The sequence below is a fragment of the Chelonia mydas genome, chromosome 10 (assembly GCF_015237465.2).
Source record: "Chelonia mydas isolate rCheMyd1 chromosome 10, rCheMyd1.pri.v2, whole genome shotgun sequence".
In the NCBI taxonomy this organism is placed as follows: Eukaryota; Metazoa; Chordata; order Testudines; family Cheloniidae; genus Chelonia; species Chelonia mydas.
Genome location: NC_051250.2, coordinates 37,883,958 through 37,902,110, shown reverse-complemented (window position 1 = coordinate 37,902,110; position 18,153 = coordinate 37,883,958). Strand labels below are relative to the sequence as shown.

The following is an 18,153-nucleotide window of genomic DNA, read 5'->3' as shown; positions in this document are numbered from 1 at the left end:
CACACTTACATGCTTAGCTGGGTCATGACTTAAAGCCAGGAGACAACCACACTAGCCAGAGCCAGACATAGCGTAACCAGGTAGAGGGGCAAGCTTTTCCTCAGAACTTCGCCAACGTCTTTTTGATCATGGCTGGCAGTGCTCCCTTCTAGTCTAGTCTTGACACCTCACACAGCTCTGCCAGTGCACTTCAATCTGGAGTTCACCTGAGCAAAGAGTGACAATTATGTTCAGCTGGGGGGGAGGAGGGGGGGAGGAGGGGTTGAAGGCGGACAATGGTGATTAAGGGCAAAGTTACTCCAAGCCCATTTCACTATTAACACCAGGAAGAAATGAACGTGGGGCCTCCAAGGGTACATCTACTCTGGAATAAAAGACCTGTAGCATGGCCACAGCTGGACCAGGTCAGCTGACTCGGGCTCGCAGGGCTTGGGCTGCAGGGCTAATAATTGCTGTGTAGACGTTTGAGCTCAGGTTGGAGCCCAGTCTCTGGGACCCGCCCCCATCATGGGGTCCCAGAGCTCGGACTCCAGCCTGAGCCCTATCATCTATACAGCAATTTTACAGCCCCATAGCCCGAGTCCCGCAAGCGGACCTGGGCCAGCTATGGGTGTTTAATTGCTATAGATATACTCCAAAGGTGAAAAACTAATGTACCCACCCACATATTTTCCACATGGGTTATAACAGTGGAGGAGTTCCAAGGCTTATACAAGAAAAGAACAGGAAGAGGCCTGCTGGGACAGTCACTCTCTTCTCCCCTTATCTATTTCTCTCAATCCCTTTTTCCACCCCTTTCAGCAAACATCTCAATCTCCCTTTTCTGCAAAAAGGAATTTATAATATAAGAAATATGTGGCATGTACTGTTATACTGTGCCCTAACATTTCAAGTCCAACAGAAAAACAGCTCAGTAATTGCACAGCTCTTGCAAGAAACAACCCTAAGATTACTGGGCAACTGCAAGGTACTCTGATCAAATCCAATAGAGCTTTTCTTCTGAGATTCCCAGCAGGTGTAGCTATCTATTTCTGCTACAATATCAGCTCTTACAGAGCAGGAGTTTAGGGTCATAGCTTTGCCTTGTTATTACAGACACATCCACCTTCTCTTCCAGAGAAACATCATATGACTCCAGAACTAGGCAACTGAGTTTTAATCCAAATTCAGGTAACTGAAACTGAGAGAACACAAGAAACATTAGAAAATCCACCATCTATACCCAGTAGAAAGTGGAGGACATTTTACTAACTAAGGAACAGCCCCACAGGACTTTAGTGATACTATTAAGTTTAACGACAGCTAATATAACTGAAATGGAAAGTGAAGATAGACAGCATCAGGTTAAAAATAAAATACCTCAAATATGGGGATTCATGGAAGAGGCTAAGAAGAAAAAAAACTCCTTAATGTATCAGCCTCTTCACAGCATTTAATAAACCTTACATCTATACTTCATACAGGATTAGTCCTGAATCATAGGCATAGTTTGACTTTTATATTTGCGGGGCAGCGCCAGTCAGGCCAATGGGGCCATGCGTGGGGGGGGGGGCAAATTCCATGCCTGCCCACAGGGGTGCCATTTCAGATTTTTTGGAGGGTGGAGGGGCAACTTTAACCATGATTCCAGGGTCTACTTGGAAAACTGAAAACTCTAGGTTTTTTGCAGATAATAACTTAGAAATCTCTGAGAGGAGCCTTGTATCTAGTTCCTATATCAAGAAAGAAAATTAAATAAATATTAGACCCACTCAGCTCTAATACTAACATGTTCTGACATCTTGTGGCAAGTCACTTAAGGGCCACTGGTTAGGTTTAAAATCGTAATGTAAATTCTTACTCAGATACTCTTACTAAAGTCAGAAGGGATCATCATGATCATCTAGTCTGACCTCCTGCACATTGCAGGCCACAGAACCTCACCCACCGATTCCTGTAATAAACCCCAAACCTCTGGCTGAGTTACTGACGTGGTTTAAAGACTTCAAGTTACAGAGAATCCACCATTCACTCTTGTTCAAACCAGCAAGTGACTCGTGCCCCATGCTGTAGAGGAAGATGAAAAATCCCCAAGGTCTCTGCCAATCTGACCCAGGAGAAAATTTCTTCCCAAGTCAAAATATGGTGATCAGTTAGACCCTGAGCATATGGGCAAGACCCACCAGCCAGATACCTGGGCAAGAATTCTCTGTCGTAACTCACAGTCCTCCCCATCTAGCGTCTTGTCTCCAGCTGTTGGGGATTTTTGCCACAGAAAGACACCATTGGGCCACACATCATTGTAGGCAGTCCGGTCATACCACCTCCTCCATAAACTTATCAAGCTCAATCTTGAAGCCAGTTAGGTTTTTTGCCCCCACTGCTCCCCTTGAAAGGCTGCTCCAGAACTTCACTCCTCTGATGGTTAGAAGCTTTCACCTAATTTTAAGTTAAACTTGTGGATGGCCAGTTTATATCCATTTGTTCTGGGGTCCACATTGGTGCTTAACTTAAATAACACCTCTCCCTTCCTGGTATTTCTCCCTCCCTTGATGTATTCATAGAGACCAATCATAACTCCCTCAGCCTTCTTTGGTTAGGCCAAACAAGCCAAGTTCGTTGAGTCTCCTCTCATAAGGTAGGTTTTCCAATCCTTGGATCATCCTCATACCCCTTCTCTGCACCTGTTTCAGTTTAAAATCATCTTTCTTAAACATGGGAGATCAGAACTGCACACAGTACTCCAGATGAGGTCTCACCAGTGCCTTGTATAATAGTACACCTCTACCCTGATATAACACGGTCCTCAGGAACCAAAAAAATTTACTGTCTTATAGGTGAGACCACGTTATATTGGGGTAGAGAGAGGAACCCACTCCCAGTCCCAGCTCACCTCTGCTCCGCCTCCTCTCCTGAGCACGCCACCACCACTCCGCTTCTCCCTACCTCCCTCCCTTCCAGGCTTGCCGTGCCAATCAGCTGTTTGGCACGGGAAGCCTGGACAGAAGAGAGGCGGGGGGAGAAGCAGAGCGGCGGCAGCGCGCTCAGGGGAGGAGCCAGAGCGGAGGTGAGCTGGAGCAGGGAGCAGTTCCTCTGCGCCCTCTCCCCCCACCCCCCCAGTTACTTGCTGCAGCCCTCCCCGCACCCCCCCCCCCCCAGCTCACCTCCGCTCCGCCTCCTCCCCTGAGTGTGCCGCCACCGCTCCACTTCTCCCCCCTCCAAGGTTTGCCACAAATCAGCTCTTTGGCGCGGCAAGCCTGGGAGGGAGGGAGGGGGGAGAAGCAGAGTGCTTGTGGGAGGAGGCAGAGTGGAGGTGAGCTGGGGCGGGGGGGCTGCAGCAAGTAAGGGGGAGGCACAGAGGAAGCACTTGTGGTAACACAAATTTGTGATTTTAAACATGAATTTAACACTAATTCAGACATAATGAGAGGGGCTGCTCCCCGGAGCGCTGCTTTACCGCATTATATCCGAATTCGTGTTATATCGGACCGCATTATATCGGGGTAGAGGTGTACTAACACTTCCCTATCTCTACTGGAAATACGTCGCCTGATGCACCCCAGGACCACATTAGTCTTTTTTCACAGACACATCACATTGATAGCTCATAGTCATCCTCTAATCAACAAATATACCCTGCTCTTTCTCCTCCTATGTCACTTCCAACTATTATGTCCCCAGATTATAGCAAAAATTCTTCTTGTTAGTCCCTAAGTGCATGACGTTGCACTTTGCACTATTAAATATCATCCCATTTCTATTACTCCAATTTCCAAGGTCCTCCAGATCTTCTTGTACAATATTCCAGTCCTCCTCTGTATTGGCAATACCTCTCAACTTTGTGTCATCTGCAAATTTTATTACCACACTCCCACTTTTTGTGCCAAGGTCAGTAACAAAAATATTAAATAAGACTAGTCCCAAGATTGATCCCTGAGGAACTCCACTAATAACCTCCCTCTAGTTCAGTAGCTCTCAACTTATTATACATTGTGGGATGCATATGCAGTTCACAATGTGTTACCTGCACCACAGGGGCTGGGACCCCAGACCCCGTGGGGCTGTCCAGCAGTGCCCCAACCCTGGACCCCAATCATGCCCTCCACCACGCGGCTGCCCCGGACCCCAGCCCACCCGGGATCCCCCCCACGCAGCTGGAGCTAGCGGGGCAGGCCAGGAGCCCTAGACCCCACGGGGCCAGCCAGGAGCCTCGGACTCCAGGGGTCGGTCATGGGGCCGGTTTTGTTCAAGATCTTCATAAATGATCTGGACGATGGTGTGGATTGCACTCTCAGCAAATTCGCGGATGATACTAAACTAGGAGGAGTGGTAGATATGCTGGAGGGCAGGGATAGGATACAGAGGGACCTAGACAAATTGGAGGATTGGGCCAAAAGAAATTTGATGAGGTTCAATAAGGATAAGTGCAGGGTCCTGCACTTAGGACGGAAGAACCCATTGCACAGCTACAGACTAGGGACCGAATGGCTAGGCAGCAGTTCTCCAGAAAAGGACCTAGGGGTGACAGTGGATGAGAAGCTGGATATGAGTCAGCAGTGTGCCCTTGTTGCCAAGAAGGCCAATGGCATTTTGGGATGTATAAGTAGGGGCATAGTGAGCAGATCAAGGGACGTGATCGTTCCCCTCTCTTCGACATTGGTGAGGCCTCGTCTGGAGTACTGTGTCCAGTTTTGGGCCCCACACTACAAGAAGGATGTGGATAAATTGGAGAGAGTCCAGCGAAGGGCAACAAAAATTATTAGGGGTCTGGAACACATGACTTATGAGGAGAGGCTGAGGGAACTGGGATTGTTTAGTCTGCAGAAGAGAAGAATGAGGGGGGATTTGATAGCTGCTTTCAACTACCTGAGAGGTGGTTCCAGAGAGGATGGTTCTAGACTATTCTCAGTGGTAGAAGAGGACAGGACAAGGAGTAATGGTCTCACGTTGCAGTGGGGGAGGCTTAGGTTGGATATTAGGAAAAACCTTTTCACTAGGAGGGTGGTGAAACACTGGAATGCGTTACCTAGGGAGGTGGTAGAATCTCCTTCCTTAGAAGTTTTTAAGGTCAGGCTTGACAAAGCCCTGGCTGGGATGATTTATTTGGGGATTGGTCCTGCTTTGAGCAGGGGGTTGGACTAGATGACCTCCTGAGGTCCCTTCCAACCCTGATATTCTATGATTCTATGACTCCGGACCCCTGCCACGCGGGGCTGGCCAGATGCCCCAACCCCGGACAACCACCGCACAGCTGCTCCGGCCCCAGAGCTCATGGGGCCAGGCAGCTGCCCCTGACCCCCTACCCTTCGGGGCCAGCCCAGAGCTCCAGACCCGCAACCCCATGGGGACAGCCCCAACCCCAGACTCGCACCACATGGGGCAGCCCGGCAGCCCGGACCCCTCCTCACCAGGCAGCCAGGAACCTGGTGAACCTGGCATGCGGGCAGCCTTTAGCACACAGCTGAGCTGGGTGCTAATTGCGCTGCATGTGGGGCAGGGCAGAGAACCACTGCTCTAGCCTGACAGTTTACCTTTCAGTATTACCTGTTGTAGTCTCCCCTTTACCCAGTTCCCTATCCACCTTTCAGTTCTCATATTAATCCCCATTTTCTCCAATTTAACTAATAATTTCTTTTGTGGAACTGTATCAAATGCCTTACTGATATCCAGGTAAATTAGATCTATTGTACTTCTTTTGTCTAAAAAAATCAGTTATCGTCTCAACGAAACGTATTAGTAACTTTGTAGATTTTTCTACAATTGTTTCAATTGTTGTATTCAAGAGGTAGTAACAATTACTTTCTGTCATTTAGGCTACTTACTTTTTGCAGTTCACCAAGCTTGGAACAGATCATTTAACTTTAGGAAAAAGAAAAGGAGTACCTGTGGCACCTTAGAGACTAACAAATTTATTTGAGCATAAGCTTTCGTGAGCTACAGCTCACTTCATCAGCCCTTTCTTATCTTAATCACCTGTTAATCACTCTGTTTATAAAAAAATTCTGACTCTCTGTCTCAGAAGCACAAGCTGGTAGCAGCATGTGTCCTGTCTTCTCTGCAGAACTCATTACGTTGCATACTCAGGCTGCCTGCCTGAGGCTTGCAGTTTTGGGAGACAATGCCCCCCATGCCCTTCCATCAAACTCCAATGTCCTGAATGCTTTTTTCTACCTGATATCACTTATCCACTTAGAGATTTCTCAGACACACACACACAGTTCAAAAACACTTCTCCCGACCCATTTTAGCTTTCATATTCTAAAACCAAAGCTAGTCAATTTCCGAATATCTGCAATGACCAAACCTACTTTTCACAACAGCAGACAGTTCTAAAACAAAAACCCCTATTCCTCTGCAAAACCATTCCATAGCCATCTCTTTCAGCTTCCTCCTAAAAACTAGCTTCTCCTACTCAACTACATCTTGAGGCCAGGTCAATGTGTAAAACTTCTGTCAATATATCTAAGGTATTCAGGGTGTGAAAAATCCATACTCCTGAGCACTGTAGCTACACTGACCTAACCCCTGGTGTAGATGCAGTTAGATCAATGGACCTAGCTACCATCTGACCCCCAACACTCAGGGAGGTGGTGTTCCTACAATGACAGAAAAATCCCTTTCATAACACTAGACTGTGTCTATAGTATGGGGTTATGCTGGCATTGCTACAATAGCGATGCTGCTGCTATAGTCCCCGTAGCGTAGACATGGCCTACATCTTGCAGTAGAGGAGGAGGAGGAAACAGAACCACCAAGATGCAATATGACTCCTGAGTAATCTGTGATCTTCACTTTGTCCTTCCTCTGCACATCCCCTCTGCCCCAACACACACTCACACTAACTCTTTGGGTCTGTTTATGACCTTCACTTTGTGGGACATATTGACCACATTGTAAGATCTTTGGGGCAAGGACTATTTCTTTACTAGTTTTTGCAGGGCAGCCTGCACGTTTTGATGCTTGACAAATCACAATGACAGAACACAGAGGACTTGGTTGTTAGTTCAACAGAAAGAAAAGTTTAGATTTTTTCCAGGGCTGCAGTTTTTCTTTTGCAGATTAAAGTATTCTGAAATTCCAATGCCAGAGCTCTTTACAGTAGGAACACTATGGACCTGTCATCTCTGACACAATCCCCTTGGCCTGGGATTTTCAAAGGAGCCTGTTTATTATTATATTGTTAAGGTCTACAGTGTGCTAGAAGCAATCCACAAACAGTCCCCCCAAAGCAAACTATCATTACCCTGGTGTATTTATTATCATAAACAAAGGGAGTTGGTGCCAAAGCTCATTGAACTTCAGTGGGAACTGGGTGTCTAACTCCCTTTGGCTCTTTTGAAAATCTCAGCTTAAAGTTGCTAGTTTTCATGGTGATGTTTCCCCATGGACTTGCAGAGAGGATTTTTCAAATGTTTGATTAAACTGTTTTAGAACCGATTTTAAAAACTAGAATAGGTGAGGAACGTCACTAAGGAATTCCCATACTAGGTACATAGGTTGGCTCTACAAAAAGGATAATCTGGTTCATACAAATAATGAAGAATTTCACCAAAGCAACATCCAAGTTGACACTCTGTCAGACATTTTTTATGATAATTTTTTAAATTTTATTTGGCCAAATTCATTTCCAAAAGTACCATGGGACAAAGATTAAAGAATTAGAAAGCCTGCTTACCTTCTTGGCCTTTCCTTATTATCTAGTCCCTCTCCCCAAACCAGAAAAATGATATGTCCCTGTTTCCTACATCTGGAATGCTCCAAAGATAACCTTGGAAAATTCACTCAGTAGTGAACAGATTGTTGCATTTCATCAAGAGAAGATGTCAGTGGAGCATATTTGGGGTTTACAGTGTGTCATATTTAGTTGTGTGTGTTGAGGGGTACATGACTATGGCTTTCGTTTATTAATGCCTGGGAACACAATCATTTTGAACTGATTTTTACATAAAAGTAATTCCTCATATTATTTGAATTTCTAAGTTCAGATTTTTTTAAGTAATTGTAACAATCATAAATACTAATAAAAAGATTGACTTTAAAAATATTTGTATTTAGGATTCATGTAGATGGCCCTTCATTACCATAATTTGTGAAGCTTCCACACACTTAAAAATAGACATTTGTACTCTCTTCCCAGACTGTAGGAAAAATAGCCAGATTGGTGTATGAGCTTTAGTTGTATTTGTCTGTACGTTTGAGCAGGTGTGTTGTGTCCATTAGAAAACTCTTTGGCCCTCACTAAGTCTACTCAGTATATCAGAAGAGTTGCTCCTGATTGATAGGAGGTATACATCTCCCCTCTGCCCCCCACCTAACCAGGGTGGAATATTCTGCCTCTGAGAGATTATCACTGCCCAGCCTAGGCAGTGGTAGACCAAGGCCCAGAGAGCAAACCAGGGTGTTCTGTGTTTAACAAGACATTACACTGTTGCCAAACTCAATTTAAGTCCCTATTTCTGTCCCACACATAAACCTCATCCAAGTTCTGCTAATTTTGTCCTCTCTGATCAGACAGTGCACAAACAAGGATATAAATAAAATCAAGTCAGGTATTTGAAACACATAATGGAGAGTTGGAGAGGGTAATATGTTGCTCCCAAGCTGCTTTAGATGATCTCTTCATTTACCTCAAGCTGACAGAAGAGAAAGAAGGAAAGGAAGCAATTTAAAGCTGCTTCTTCAGACACGCCTTAAGCCAGTAACCAGCCCCCACACCTGTCCTCATAAGGCGGGAGGGCATACCTTACTTTATTTACTTTGAGCTGAGTAATATCACTGCATCTTTTGAGGGAGAAGAGGAATTAATTTGATTGCTTTGTTTTTACCATGGATAAAGAAGAAAAAAAGCAAAAAGTAACTGACATTAACGCAATACACAATCTGATCATAGAATATCAGGGTTGGAAGGGACCTCAGGAGGTCATCTAGTCCAACCCCCTGCTCAAAGACCAATCCCCAACTAAATCATCCCAGCCAGGGCTTTGTCAAGCCTGACCTTAAAAACCTCAAAAGAAGAAGATTCAACCATCTCCCTAGGTAATGCATTCCAGTGCTTCACCACCCTCCTAGTGAAAAAGTTTTTCCTAATATCCAACCTAAACCTCCCCCACAGCAACTTGAGACCATTACTCCTTGTTCTGTCATCTGCTACCACTGAGAACAGTCTAGATCCATCCTCTCTGGAACCCCCTTTCAGGTAGTTGAAAGCAGCTATCAAATCCCACCTCATTCTTCTCTTCTGCAGACTAAACAATCCCAGTTCCCTCAGCCTCTCCTCATAAGTCATGTGTTCTAGTCCCCTGATGTTGGTATCAATCACACTATTGACTCTATGTTTGTTATTGCTAAAGGGAATAGTTACTCCTCTTACTTGCCCACAACATAAGTCAGATGAAAGGGGAAAATGAAACATTTTACCTCCACTGAATATTTATTGAGGTCTGAATTTGAAATTGCAGGATTTCCAGGAAACTTGGTTTTTTTATTACATCCAGTATTGAATTTTAATCATAACTTGTGACAACCTAGTGAGCTCTAAACCAAATACAGTTCTGACTAGAGGGACAGATAGGAAGATACTATGTTAAATACCTGACCAACGCTTGGAATTTTTTAGATCATCCCATTATACCCACTCAGTCATACTCCTTTTTATTTCTGATTAGTTGAAAGGGCAGGTCACAAAATCTGCTTACGTTTGAAGTCTATAACAAGACAGATGGAAAGTGTCGTAATTCAGAAATTTAACATTTATACATTCAGCAGGGAAAAAAAAAAAAATCTAGTCTCAGAGAAATTTCTCAGTGTTTTCCAAGACATTTCCAGGATCAGTAGCCATCCTGTTTCAAGACTAAAAAGATTAAAAATAATAATGTTTAACAAAAGAACTCAAAAGACAACATAAACACAGAGATTGTGCTGCTCATTCTGTGGGTGAAATTCAATGCACCCATCTCTCCTATTCATCTTCACTCATGTCAATGCCTGCAACCAACAGGAGCGGGTGAATAGGGGTCTGAAGAATATAAAGGGAATGGCACTTAGTTATTAGTATAGTATGATGGGCCGAGTCTCTTTTTATATAGAGTCTGCTAGAATGTTTTTCGTCTTTTGTGGTATGAGATCAACACCAATCTGCAGAAATTTACATCAAGCAACTATTTCTGAGGTCAGATTGCAGGATGGGGCAAGAGTAAGTTCTTTCCTAGACTGTGAGATTCACATCACTGAGACAGAAAAAACCAAGACAATTAAGAAAAAAAGTCACAAGGGAGAGAAACAGATCTTTGAGCTACAATCTAATAGACAAACTTTTTTACTGTCTCCTAGATACCTTACAAGAAAATTAGAGTGTGGGGATAGGGGAGACAGTGTATAAAAGTGTCCCTCAACAGGGCAGGTAGAGCCATATTTCAAAAGGTATTTGGGCACCTACAAATGTTGATAGGTGCATAGTGGGACTTTCAAAAGCTGCCAACTTGCTTAGGCCCCTCTGAAAATTGCACTAGGAGCCTATTTGTATCTTAAGGCACCTAAATATCTTTGAAAAGCTGGCCTAAAGTAACCACTGGCCAGTCTCCAACAGGATTTAATGATACATTTATATTTTTCCCCACAAACATTTAGAAACAAACAACTGAGATATCATAAATCATCACACAAGAACAAAATAGTCAATTGTCAAAAGGTTTTTGTTTTTTTTGAAGAGGAGGATCAGGGAAATCCTAAATGATGGCTACCTAAAATTACAAAAACACATGCCTGAAGAGTAATATTTTTATTGGCTGTGGGAACTAGGAAGGAATGGTGGCCAGATGCTTAAGGGCAGTGAGTTCCACATATTAGTGGCAACCCCTGCAAAGGCCCAGTAATCGCCATTCTAGACCCTTAAAAAGGCTGAGGGGATCAGAGCACAGAAACACACACAAGAAGTCAAGAGGAGGTCTCAAAGATAGTAGCTTCCAGCAGGCTATATTTTAAAATCAACTTGTTAACAGGTTCTAGGGCTAATAGAAGGGAAAATGTCACATCACAGGCCCACTCTAGAGCGGTCCTCACCAGCTCCAGTGTCAGATTGGACAGGGGCTTTGAAAGTAGAAGAAATCTTTGAGACTCCGATGGCTTGGCGAACACATGTTTCTGGTAGTGAGTTAAAGGGCATGTAATGCAAAATACAAATAGCTGAGTTTTCAGCAGGTATTTCAAGCCTGACTCCTAAAGTTAAAAGCAAAGGATTAAACTAATCCTTATTTAGCTAATGCAAACAAAACCTTTCAAATGTAGCAGCTTGAAAGTTTGATTAGGCAAGAAGCGAGCTTTACTGTTCAGAAATAAGAAGTCACAATTGCTGAGATTGCTCATTTAAAATCAAAATGGATTTTTTTGGTGGCAATTTTCCAGTGGATGCTGCTTATAGACCTTGAACTTCAGTCAAGAGAGCAGAGCATAAAAGCTTTTCACTGGAAAGTCAGACCTATCATTGATATGTGCCAGTCTGAGTTCTGTTCTATGGAGTTCAAGAGGCTTTAAACAGCGGTGCAAGGAAAAAATGAAGTTATGATTCCCTCTCTTCTTTAAACATGTTAGGAAACATTCTTGTTTTCCAAGCCCTCAGCTCCAATCACTTTTCTAGGGAGAAGACTTACGGCCAACGAATTTGGCCAACACTCTAAATCTCTGAAAGCAGGATGAAGTAGGGTGACCAGATGTCCCGATTTTATAGGGAAAGTCCCGATTTTGGGGTCTTTTTCTTATATAGGCTCCTATTACCCCCCACCCCGTCACAATTTTTCACATTTGCTGTCTGATCACCCTAGGATGAAGTAACTCCATAATGATATAATTTTGATACTAATGCACACATTTTCCTTGAGCATGAGATACTTAAAGTTCATACCAAACTGTAAAATTAAGTGGGGGACATAGTTTAAAAAGATTAAAAGTGAAATAACATGAATGATCTAGTATATCTTTGTATGCAGTGTTGTAGCCATGTTGGTCTCAGGATATTAGAGACACAAGGTGGATGAGGTAATAACTTTTATTGGACCAAATCTGTGTGGCGTGAAAGTTTGTCTCTCTCACCAACAGAAGTTGGTCCAAAATGGTAAAAAATAGATCAACATGATCCTGGGTTAATTAAGGGACAATCATTTGACTGTGGGGGGGGGGGGCGGCGGAGGGAAGGGCCGATGCAACTGGATGGATTTCATTCCCTACAGTTCAGAGATTGCTATTTTGAAAAGGCTCCACAGAGTGCTTGGATGAGCTGTAAAAGCGGAGGAGCCGCTCTTGGAATTAGTAGTAGCAGGAGCACAGGCAGCAAGAGGGAGGTGTGGAACTGAGCTATTCTTTCCCTCCCAGGCTCCTGTTGGGTCTTAGTGATCAAGGAATTTTGCTCCTCTTTCAGCCAGGTGATTGTGTCTCTCATGAGCCACTTCCAGGCTGTTCCCCATCAACTTAATTGCACTGCTCTAGACATGGCTAAGATAAGAGTTTCAGAGTAGCAGCTTATTTTCAAATAAATTTGTTAGTCTCTAAGGTGCCACAAGTACTCCTTTTCTTTTTAAGATAAGAGTGGAACTGGCAGCCAGCAAACCTTACATTTTGGGTTGCAGAAGGCATGTTATTAAGGCCCAAAGTGTAGGTCTGGTAAAAAATAAATTCACAGAATTAGAGACCAATATCTTAAGAAGGTTGTTTTTATTCCAAATGAACAGCTTATTGTTTAGATTTAAAAGCATTTCCACACATTACATCACTGTGTAGCCTGCTAGTGCACTAGCCTAATGAAGTGACACGGACTACCACTGTTGAACCAAATTGAGTGAAGTATAAAAAGTAAACTGATTTTTTAAATTTCTTTGTTCTCATCAGAAACAAACATTAGCAGCATAGGTTCCAAGTGGTTTATTTTGTTATTTTTTAAAACTACATTCTTCAAATTCACAGAACCCCAGTTACTTTGTTTGTTAGTTTATTCTCCTCTTTCTTGCTTTTAAGTTGGCAACAATTATTTTAATAGCGAAGCTTCACCAAATGCTGACCTCTCGACTTCGTTTACTTTCATACTGATCTTCAATGGATCCTGCCTACTCACACAATACAATCCTAGATTCAGGGACAAAGGAAAAGATGATTTTCTGATTGATCTTATCTCACTTTAAAAATTAAGGTAAAAGTCTCCAGGATATGTTTGCAGGGAATGTAAGATCACAGCTGTCAAGAACATTTATGGCTCTGGAACAATGCAATCAGGAGTATATCTAATCACAGCTAAGAGACAACACTTAAAAATACATGATGTATGCCACACTTTGATAGCACCCTAGCTGTAGAACAAGGTGTTCTTGTAGAAAGATATTCCAGAATTATTAGGTCTTCCCACTGCATGTCAAACTTCCTGACAATCACCATTGCTTTTCCCTGTCCTGCCTTCATCCCCAAGTTTGTCCATATTGCATGCTAGTGTGATGGGGGGGGAGGGGGGGTGGAATCACTATTAGAGACTGGAATGAAAACACTTTGACCGTCTACATTTGACTTAAGGGAGATAGGAACCAGGGCCTGCCGATATAAGAGAAAAGATTTACTCCTGCCTTGCCTATGGCCAATCCACAGAACATTTCTGCCCCCTACAATGTAGGACTCACCCGATATGACTCAACAACAAGCCTACAGTTAAAAGACTGACAATACAACCAAATGATCAAGTTACCTCACCCTAAACCAAAGCTCAGAGCTGTCAATCCCTTTGAGTGGCTCAGGCAAGAAGTACTTGTGGCACCTTAGAGACTAACAAATTTATTTGAGCATAAGCTTTCCTGAGCTAAAATCCATGGAGCTCCACTTCCATCTCCGCACTCCTTTACAGTTGGCAGACACAGCACTGCCCCTACAACAAGCAACTTGAGCTCTTGGCTCCTCTTCTAATGTTTACAAACGAGAGTTCCCACGCTAGATGCAGCAATGACACTTTGCTACTGGTACCCGAACAAGCCAGATGCTTTTCGGCCATGGCACTGTGCTCCTCGGAAAGTAGCTGGCACCCATCCCCTCTTCTCCCATCCCATCTGCACTGGAGCCGGAAAGGGAGTCCTAGGGTGGGAGGAGCAAACTGGCTGAGTCAGCCCCCAGCTGTGGGGTAAAGAATTCAGGGTACCCGGGGGTCCTTGGGAAAGGAGGTCGTGGCAGCGCCGGGGATGAGAGAGACCCTGGTTGCTGTCTCGGAGGGGGCCTGGCTGGCCCCCGGAGATGGCCGGGTGCCCAGGATAAAGGAGGGCGGATCCAGCGGTGCGGGCTCCCTGGCTAGGGTGGCGCAGGCCTCTCCCAGCCCGATCCCTGGAGGCATCGCGCAGCGGCTGGCGCAGAGCCCGCCCCCGCTCCCAATGGATGGATGGCCGGCCCGGCCCGGCCCGGCCCGCAGGCGCTGGTCAAGCAGCGGCCCAGGCTCACCTCCTCTGCCTGCTTGCGCAGCGCCTTCTCGCGCTCGTACTGCGTGAGTAGCTGCTCGTTGTCCTCCCGCAGCAGCTCCAGCTCCACCTCATGCTCCTGGTTGTCGGTGAGCACCGAGTCCAGGTTCTCCAGCACAGTCACCACCAGCGGCATCAGCTCCTTCACCACCTCCTCGTCGTAGCAGCGGATGAGCCGCTCGAACTCGCGGTAGATGCTGTTGGCTAGGCCCGACACCCGCTCCGACATCACCGAGCCCGAGCAGTAATCGTCCCCCGGGTACCCTCCCACGCCGCCATCGTCCAGCTGGATCTCCAGCATCCTGCTGCCCGTCGGCCTGCCGGGCTCCAGGGAGAGCGCCGCCGCCGAGGCACCTGCCGCTGCCGCCGCCGCCGCCGAGCCTGCCTCCGCTTCCCCTTGGATGTTGAGGCTAAGGCTGCCGCCGGGCTCTGCCCGTCCTCCTCTCCCTGCGCCAATGGGCACTCCCAGCGCCGCCTCCTACGTGCTGTGTCAGCGCCAGCTCCACACACGGGGGAGGGAACCAGGCCTCTCCGGCCGAGGCTACCCATAAGGAAGGCAACATAATCATACACTGAAGGGTTAAAAGTAAACTCAGCTCCATCCTCACTCTCCCTCCAAAACCCCCTACTCCACCCCTTTTATGCAAGAAGACCTGCAGTAATCCTGGTAACAACAATGATCCTGGGGTAGTTTTTACTAATGAAACGGGCCCCATCTGTTTAAGGAGTTAACCAAAAGGGACCCAGATAGTCTGTTTGTTAATTAGAAAGCTTCAAGGGGGGCGGGGGAAGGTTATTGCAGTAAGTTAAATACTTACATGGTTCTCAATTTAAGGACTCACCATTTAGTATACTAGGTACTATATAGCAAAACCAGGGTCTCTGTCCCCAATCTCAGCAGACTGGATGAGTTTAATCTCTACTAGACAGACATTATCTTTGCATTTATGTCATTTGCACAACCGCCCGTGCCCCTCAAATGTCTAGGTGCCAGCAGAGTCCAGTCTTGTAATACAACCCACAGGATACACTGAAGTCTACCTGAAACTAGATATTCAAGGCTTGGTGGGTTTCTTGCCTCAGGGGTACATTGAAGAGTTATCTAAACTCAAGGACTGCACACAAAATGCACAAGCTGGAGTAGTAACCTGCATGTTTGCTGCAAAGGTGCGACTAAGGGCTACAAAATGAGAGATCCCCACCATGAAGGCACCCTAACCATTTGATTGAGATGGACCCAATGCAGCATCTTGACCTGAACAGCAAAGCTGTATTATATGCTGGGATCCTGTTATCATGGTAAACTACATCAGCTCTGTGTTCGTGGCGAATCAGGGCACAGGAGCCAGCCTGTCTGACTCACGAAAGACCTTCCCTGCCCCCCAGCCTCTGCTTGAACCAAAACCAATCAGAAGAAAGACTTACAAAAAGCAATGAAAAGGCAGCTGGAGACACACCTAAATCCCTGAGACAAGGGTGACAGGATTAAGGAAACTCCCCTAGTCTCATTTGCATTGAAGGTGGGACAGGGAGGCATGGAGAACAGAGATTCCAAGGCAAGAACTGCATGGAACTCTGGGACCAGAACAGCAGGGAAGCACTGCATGATGGGGGATCTCTGCTCCAGATGTTAATGAACCCACACCTGCATACACGCAGCTCAGTAGTTATCAGACCAATTCTAGTAATAAATCCTTTATTGGTATCCAAAATAGTGAAGCTCCCTAATTACATTGTGAACTCCCTCCAAGGAACACCGTCCATAGCCAGGAATGATCAGATCTTATTGTCTAGCCTGAACAAAACAACTTTGGTATACTCCCCTGAGCCATCAGTTTATCCATAAATAAATCTAGTGTTCTCCCGTGAACCATTGTTGTTTCCCTATAAAAACCCCTACCCATGCTCAAGTAAGTGTTCTGATGCCTGAATCCAAAATCTGCATCAGTTGCATTGGGACTTCATCTTCTCCTGACTGATCGTGCTGTGGGCTCTGCCTGTCTCCAGCACTCCGGACCCTCAGCTACCACCACTGCCTGGGACCCCTAATTGATTCAAGCTTCACGGAGTGGTGAGAACCCAGCTCTCTCTCTCTCTCGGTATATCCTTCTGAGCCCAACTTGTGTGATCAGTTACAGTTTTCTAAACCTGACTTTTATAATCAAATTTAAGTTAGATTTAATATTATAACTGTTTCGTTTGTTTGGCTCCCCTATGGTTATTACCTGGCAATAAATAACTTTCTTGGTTAAGCTGGTTGCTTCTCTCTCTCTCCCCCTCGTGGGTGTTCTTTGGCTTCCTCATTCGCTCTGCAGCAACACTCCTCATACCTAAGCTAAAGACCCCTGCAGTGCCCAAAAATCCTGTGGGGTTTGCTCATCAAGTGGGTTACTACCAGAACAATTGTTACGTGAAAGTAGGGAGAGGGACATGCTGAACCTGGGACATATGAGGGTGGCAGCTTGGAAGTGCTGCTTGACCCAGCCTGCTCAGGCGTGCTCTGTGCCGGTGCGGGGCCCATGACCTATGAGGGTGACAGCTCGGAAATGCTGCTTGACCCAGCCTACTGAGTCCAGGGTCATATAAGGGGTCAGCTTGGGAGTGCTGATTAACCTGGTCCTCTCCGACACGCTCTGTGTGTGTGTGTGTGTGTATGTGATTCTGGGGCTGGAAGAACCGAGCCCTGGGGAACCTAGGTCCTGCAGGGTAGCTCCATTGGGAGGGAACTTGCAGCAGGGAGAAATACAGCTCCGTATGATAACACAATAACACAAGCCATACATTGATAGAATTACAGACCTCCCCCACCCAGAAGAGTAACCCTAATAAATGAGCATACCCCAAAGTAACGGCCAAATCTGGTAACAGTATTATATGCTGGGATCCTGTTATCTTATGTTAAAGAATAAGGTAGCCTTACTGAAGCTCCAGTCCCATATTTTGGTCTTCACATTTTATCCCCGCTGAAATTCAAACCCAGTTCTTCACATCAATATTCTGGACATCAGAAGGAAGTTTTATCAAGGCAAACAGTCATTCCAGGTCTGGAATTATGCATTAAGTTACAGAACAGAGTGGCCCTTCTAAAGAAGAGAAATATATTCTGTGTAAATAAGTTTAAATGATATAAATTAGTTCGTTTTTATCTACTTTACACTTTTCAATTCACCACATTCTAACAAATATGCAAGATATTTTACCTAAATTACCAATTACAACAAGGTTGGGAACAATCTTACCCCAGAGCAGAGAAATCAGGTGCAGCAACTGATCACTGCCTTCTCTTCTGTTTTCTCGACCCAACCAGGGCAGATTCACCTGATAACCCATCATATTCAGACGGAACCAGGAGTTAAGGTCAGGGAAAACCCTCAGCCCCTTCCCCAGAAACTAAGAGAGACCATGAAACAGGAACTCCACTCAATGCTAGCATTGGGGATGATCAAGGAGTCTTTCAGTGACTGGAAAAGCCATGTATTTTTGATCCCTAAACCTGATGGAACCACCCACTTTTGCATTGACTTCCACAAGGTCAACGCAGTATCAAAGTTCAATGCGTACCCGATGCCACGCGTTGATGAGCTGCTTGACCTGCTAGGAAAGGCAGAGTACATCAGCACTCTGGACTTAACAAAAGGATATTGGCAGAACCCCCTCACACCCAAATCCAGGGAAAAGACACCTTTCTCTACCCTCTTTGGTC

The 18,153-nt window shown here is 45.3% G+C and overlaps 1 protein-coding gene across 43 annotated transcripts in view; it reads right to left on the bottom strand.

Annotated features, from left to right (window-relative positions):
* Nucleotides 1-14,974, bottom strand: part of MAPK8IP3 (mitogen-activated protein kinase 8 interacting protein 3) — a 155,210-nt gene extending 140,236 nt beyond the window's left edge. For 10 of the 43 annotated variants that reach the window (XM_037910624.2, XM_043523481.1, XM_037910625.2 and 7 more), the window contains exon 1: nucleotides 14,434-14,969. In XM_037910624.2, the coding sequence (XP_037766552.1) occupies nucleotides 14,434-14,751 (318 nt within the window). In that variant the 5' untranslated portion in view covers nucleotides 14,752-14,969. Of the gene's footprint in view, nucleotides 1-14,433 lie in introns of all 43 variants that reach the window. The other 33 variants (XM_037910633.2, XM_043523483.1, XM_043523482.1 and 30 more) reach the window with 8 other exon arrangements.
* Between the last annotated feature and the right edge of the window lie 3,179 nt (nucleotides 14,975-18,153).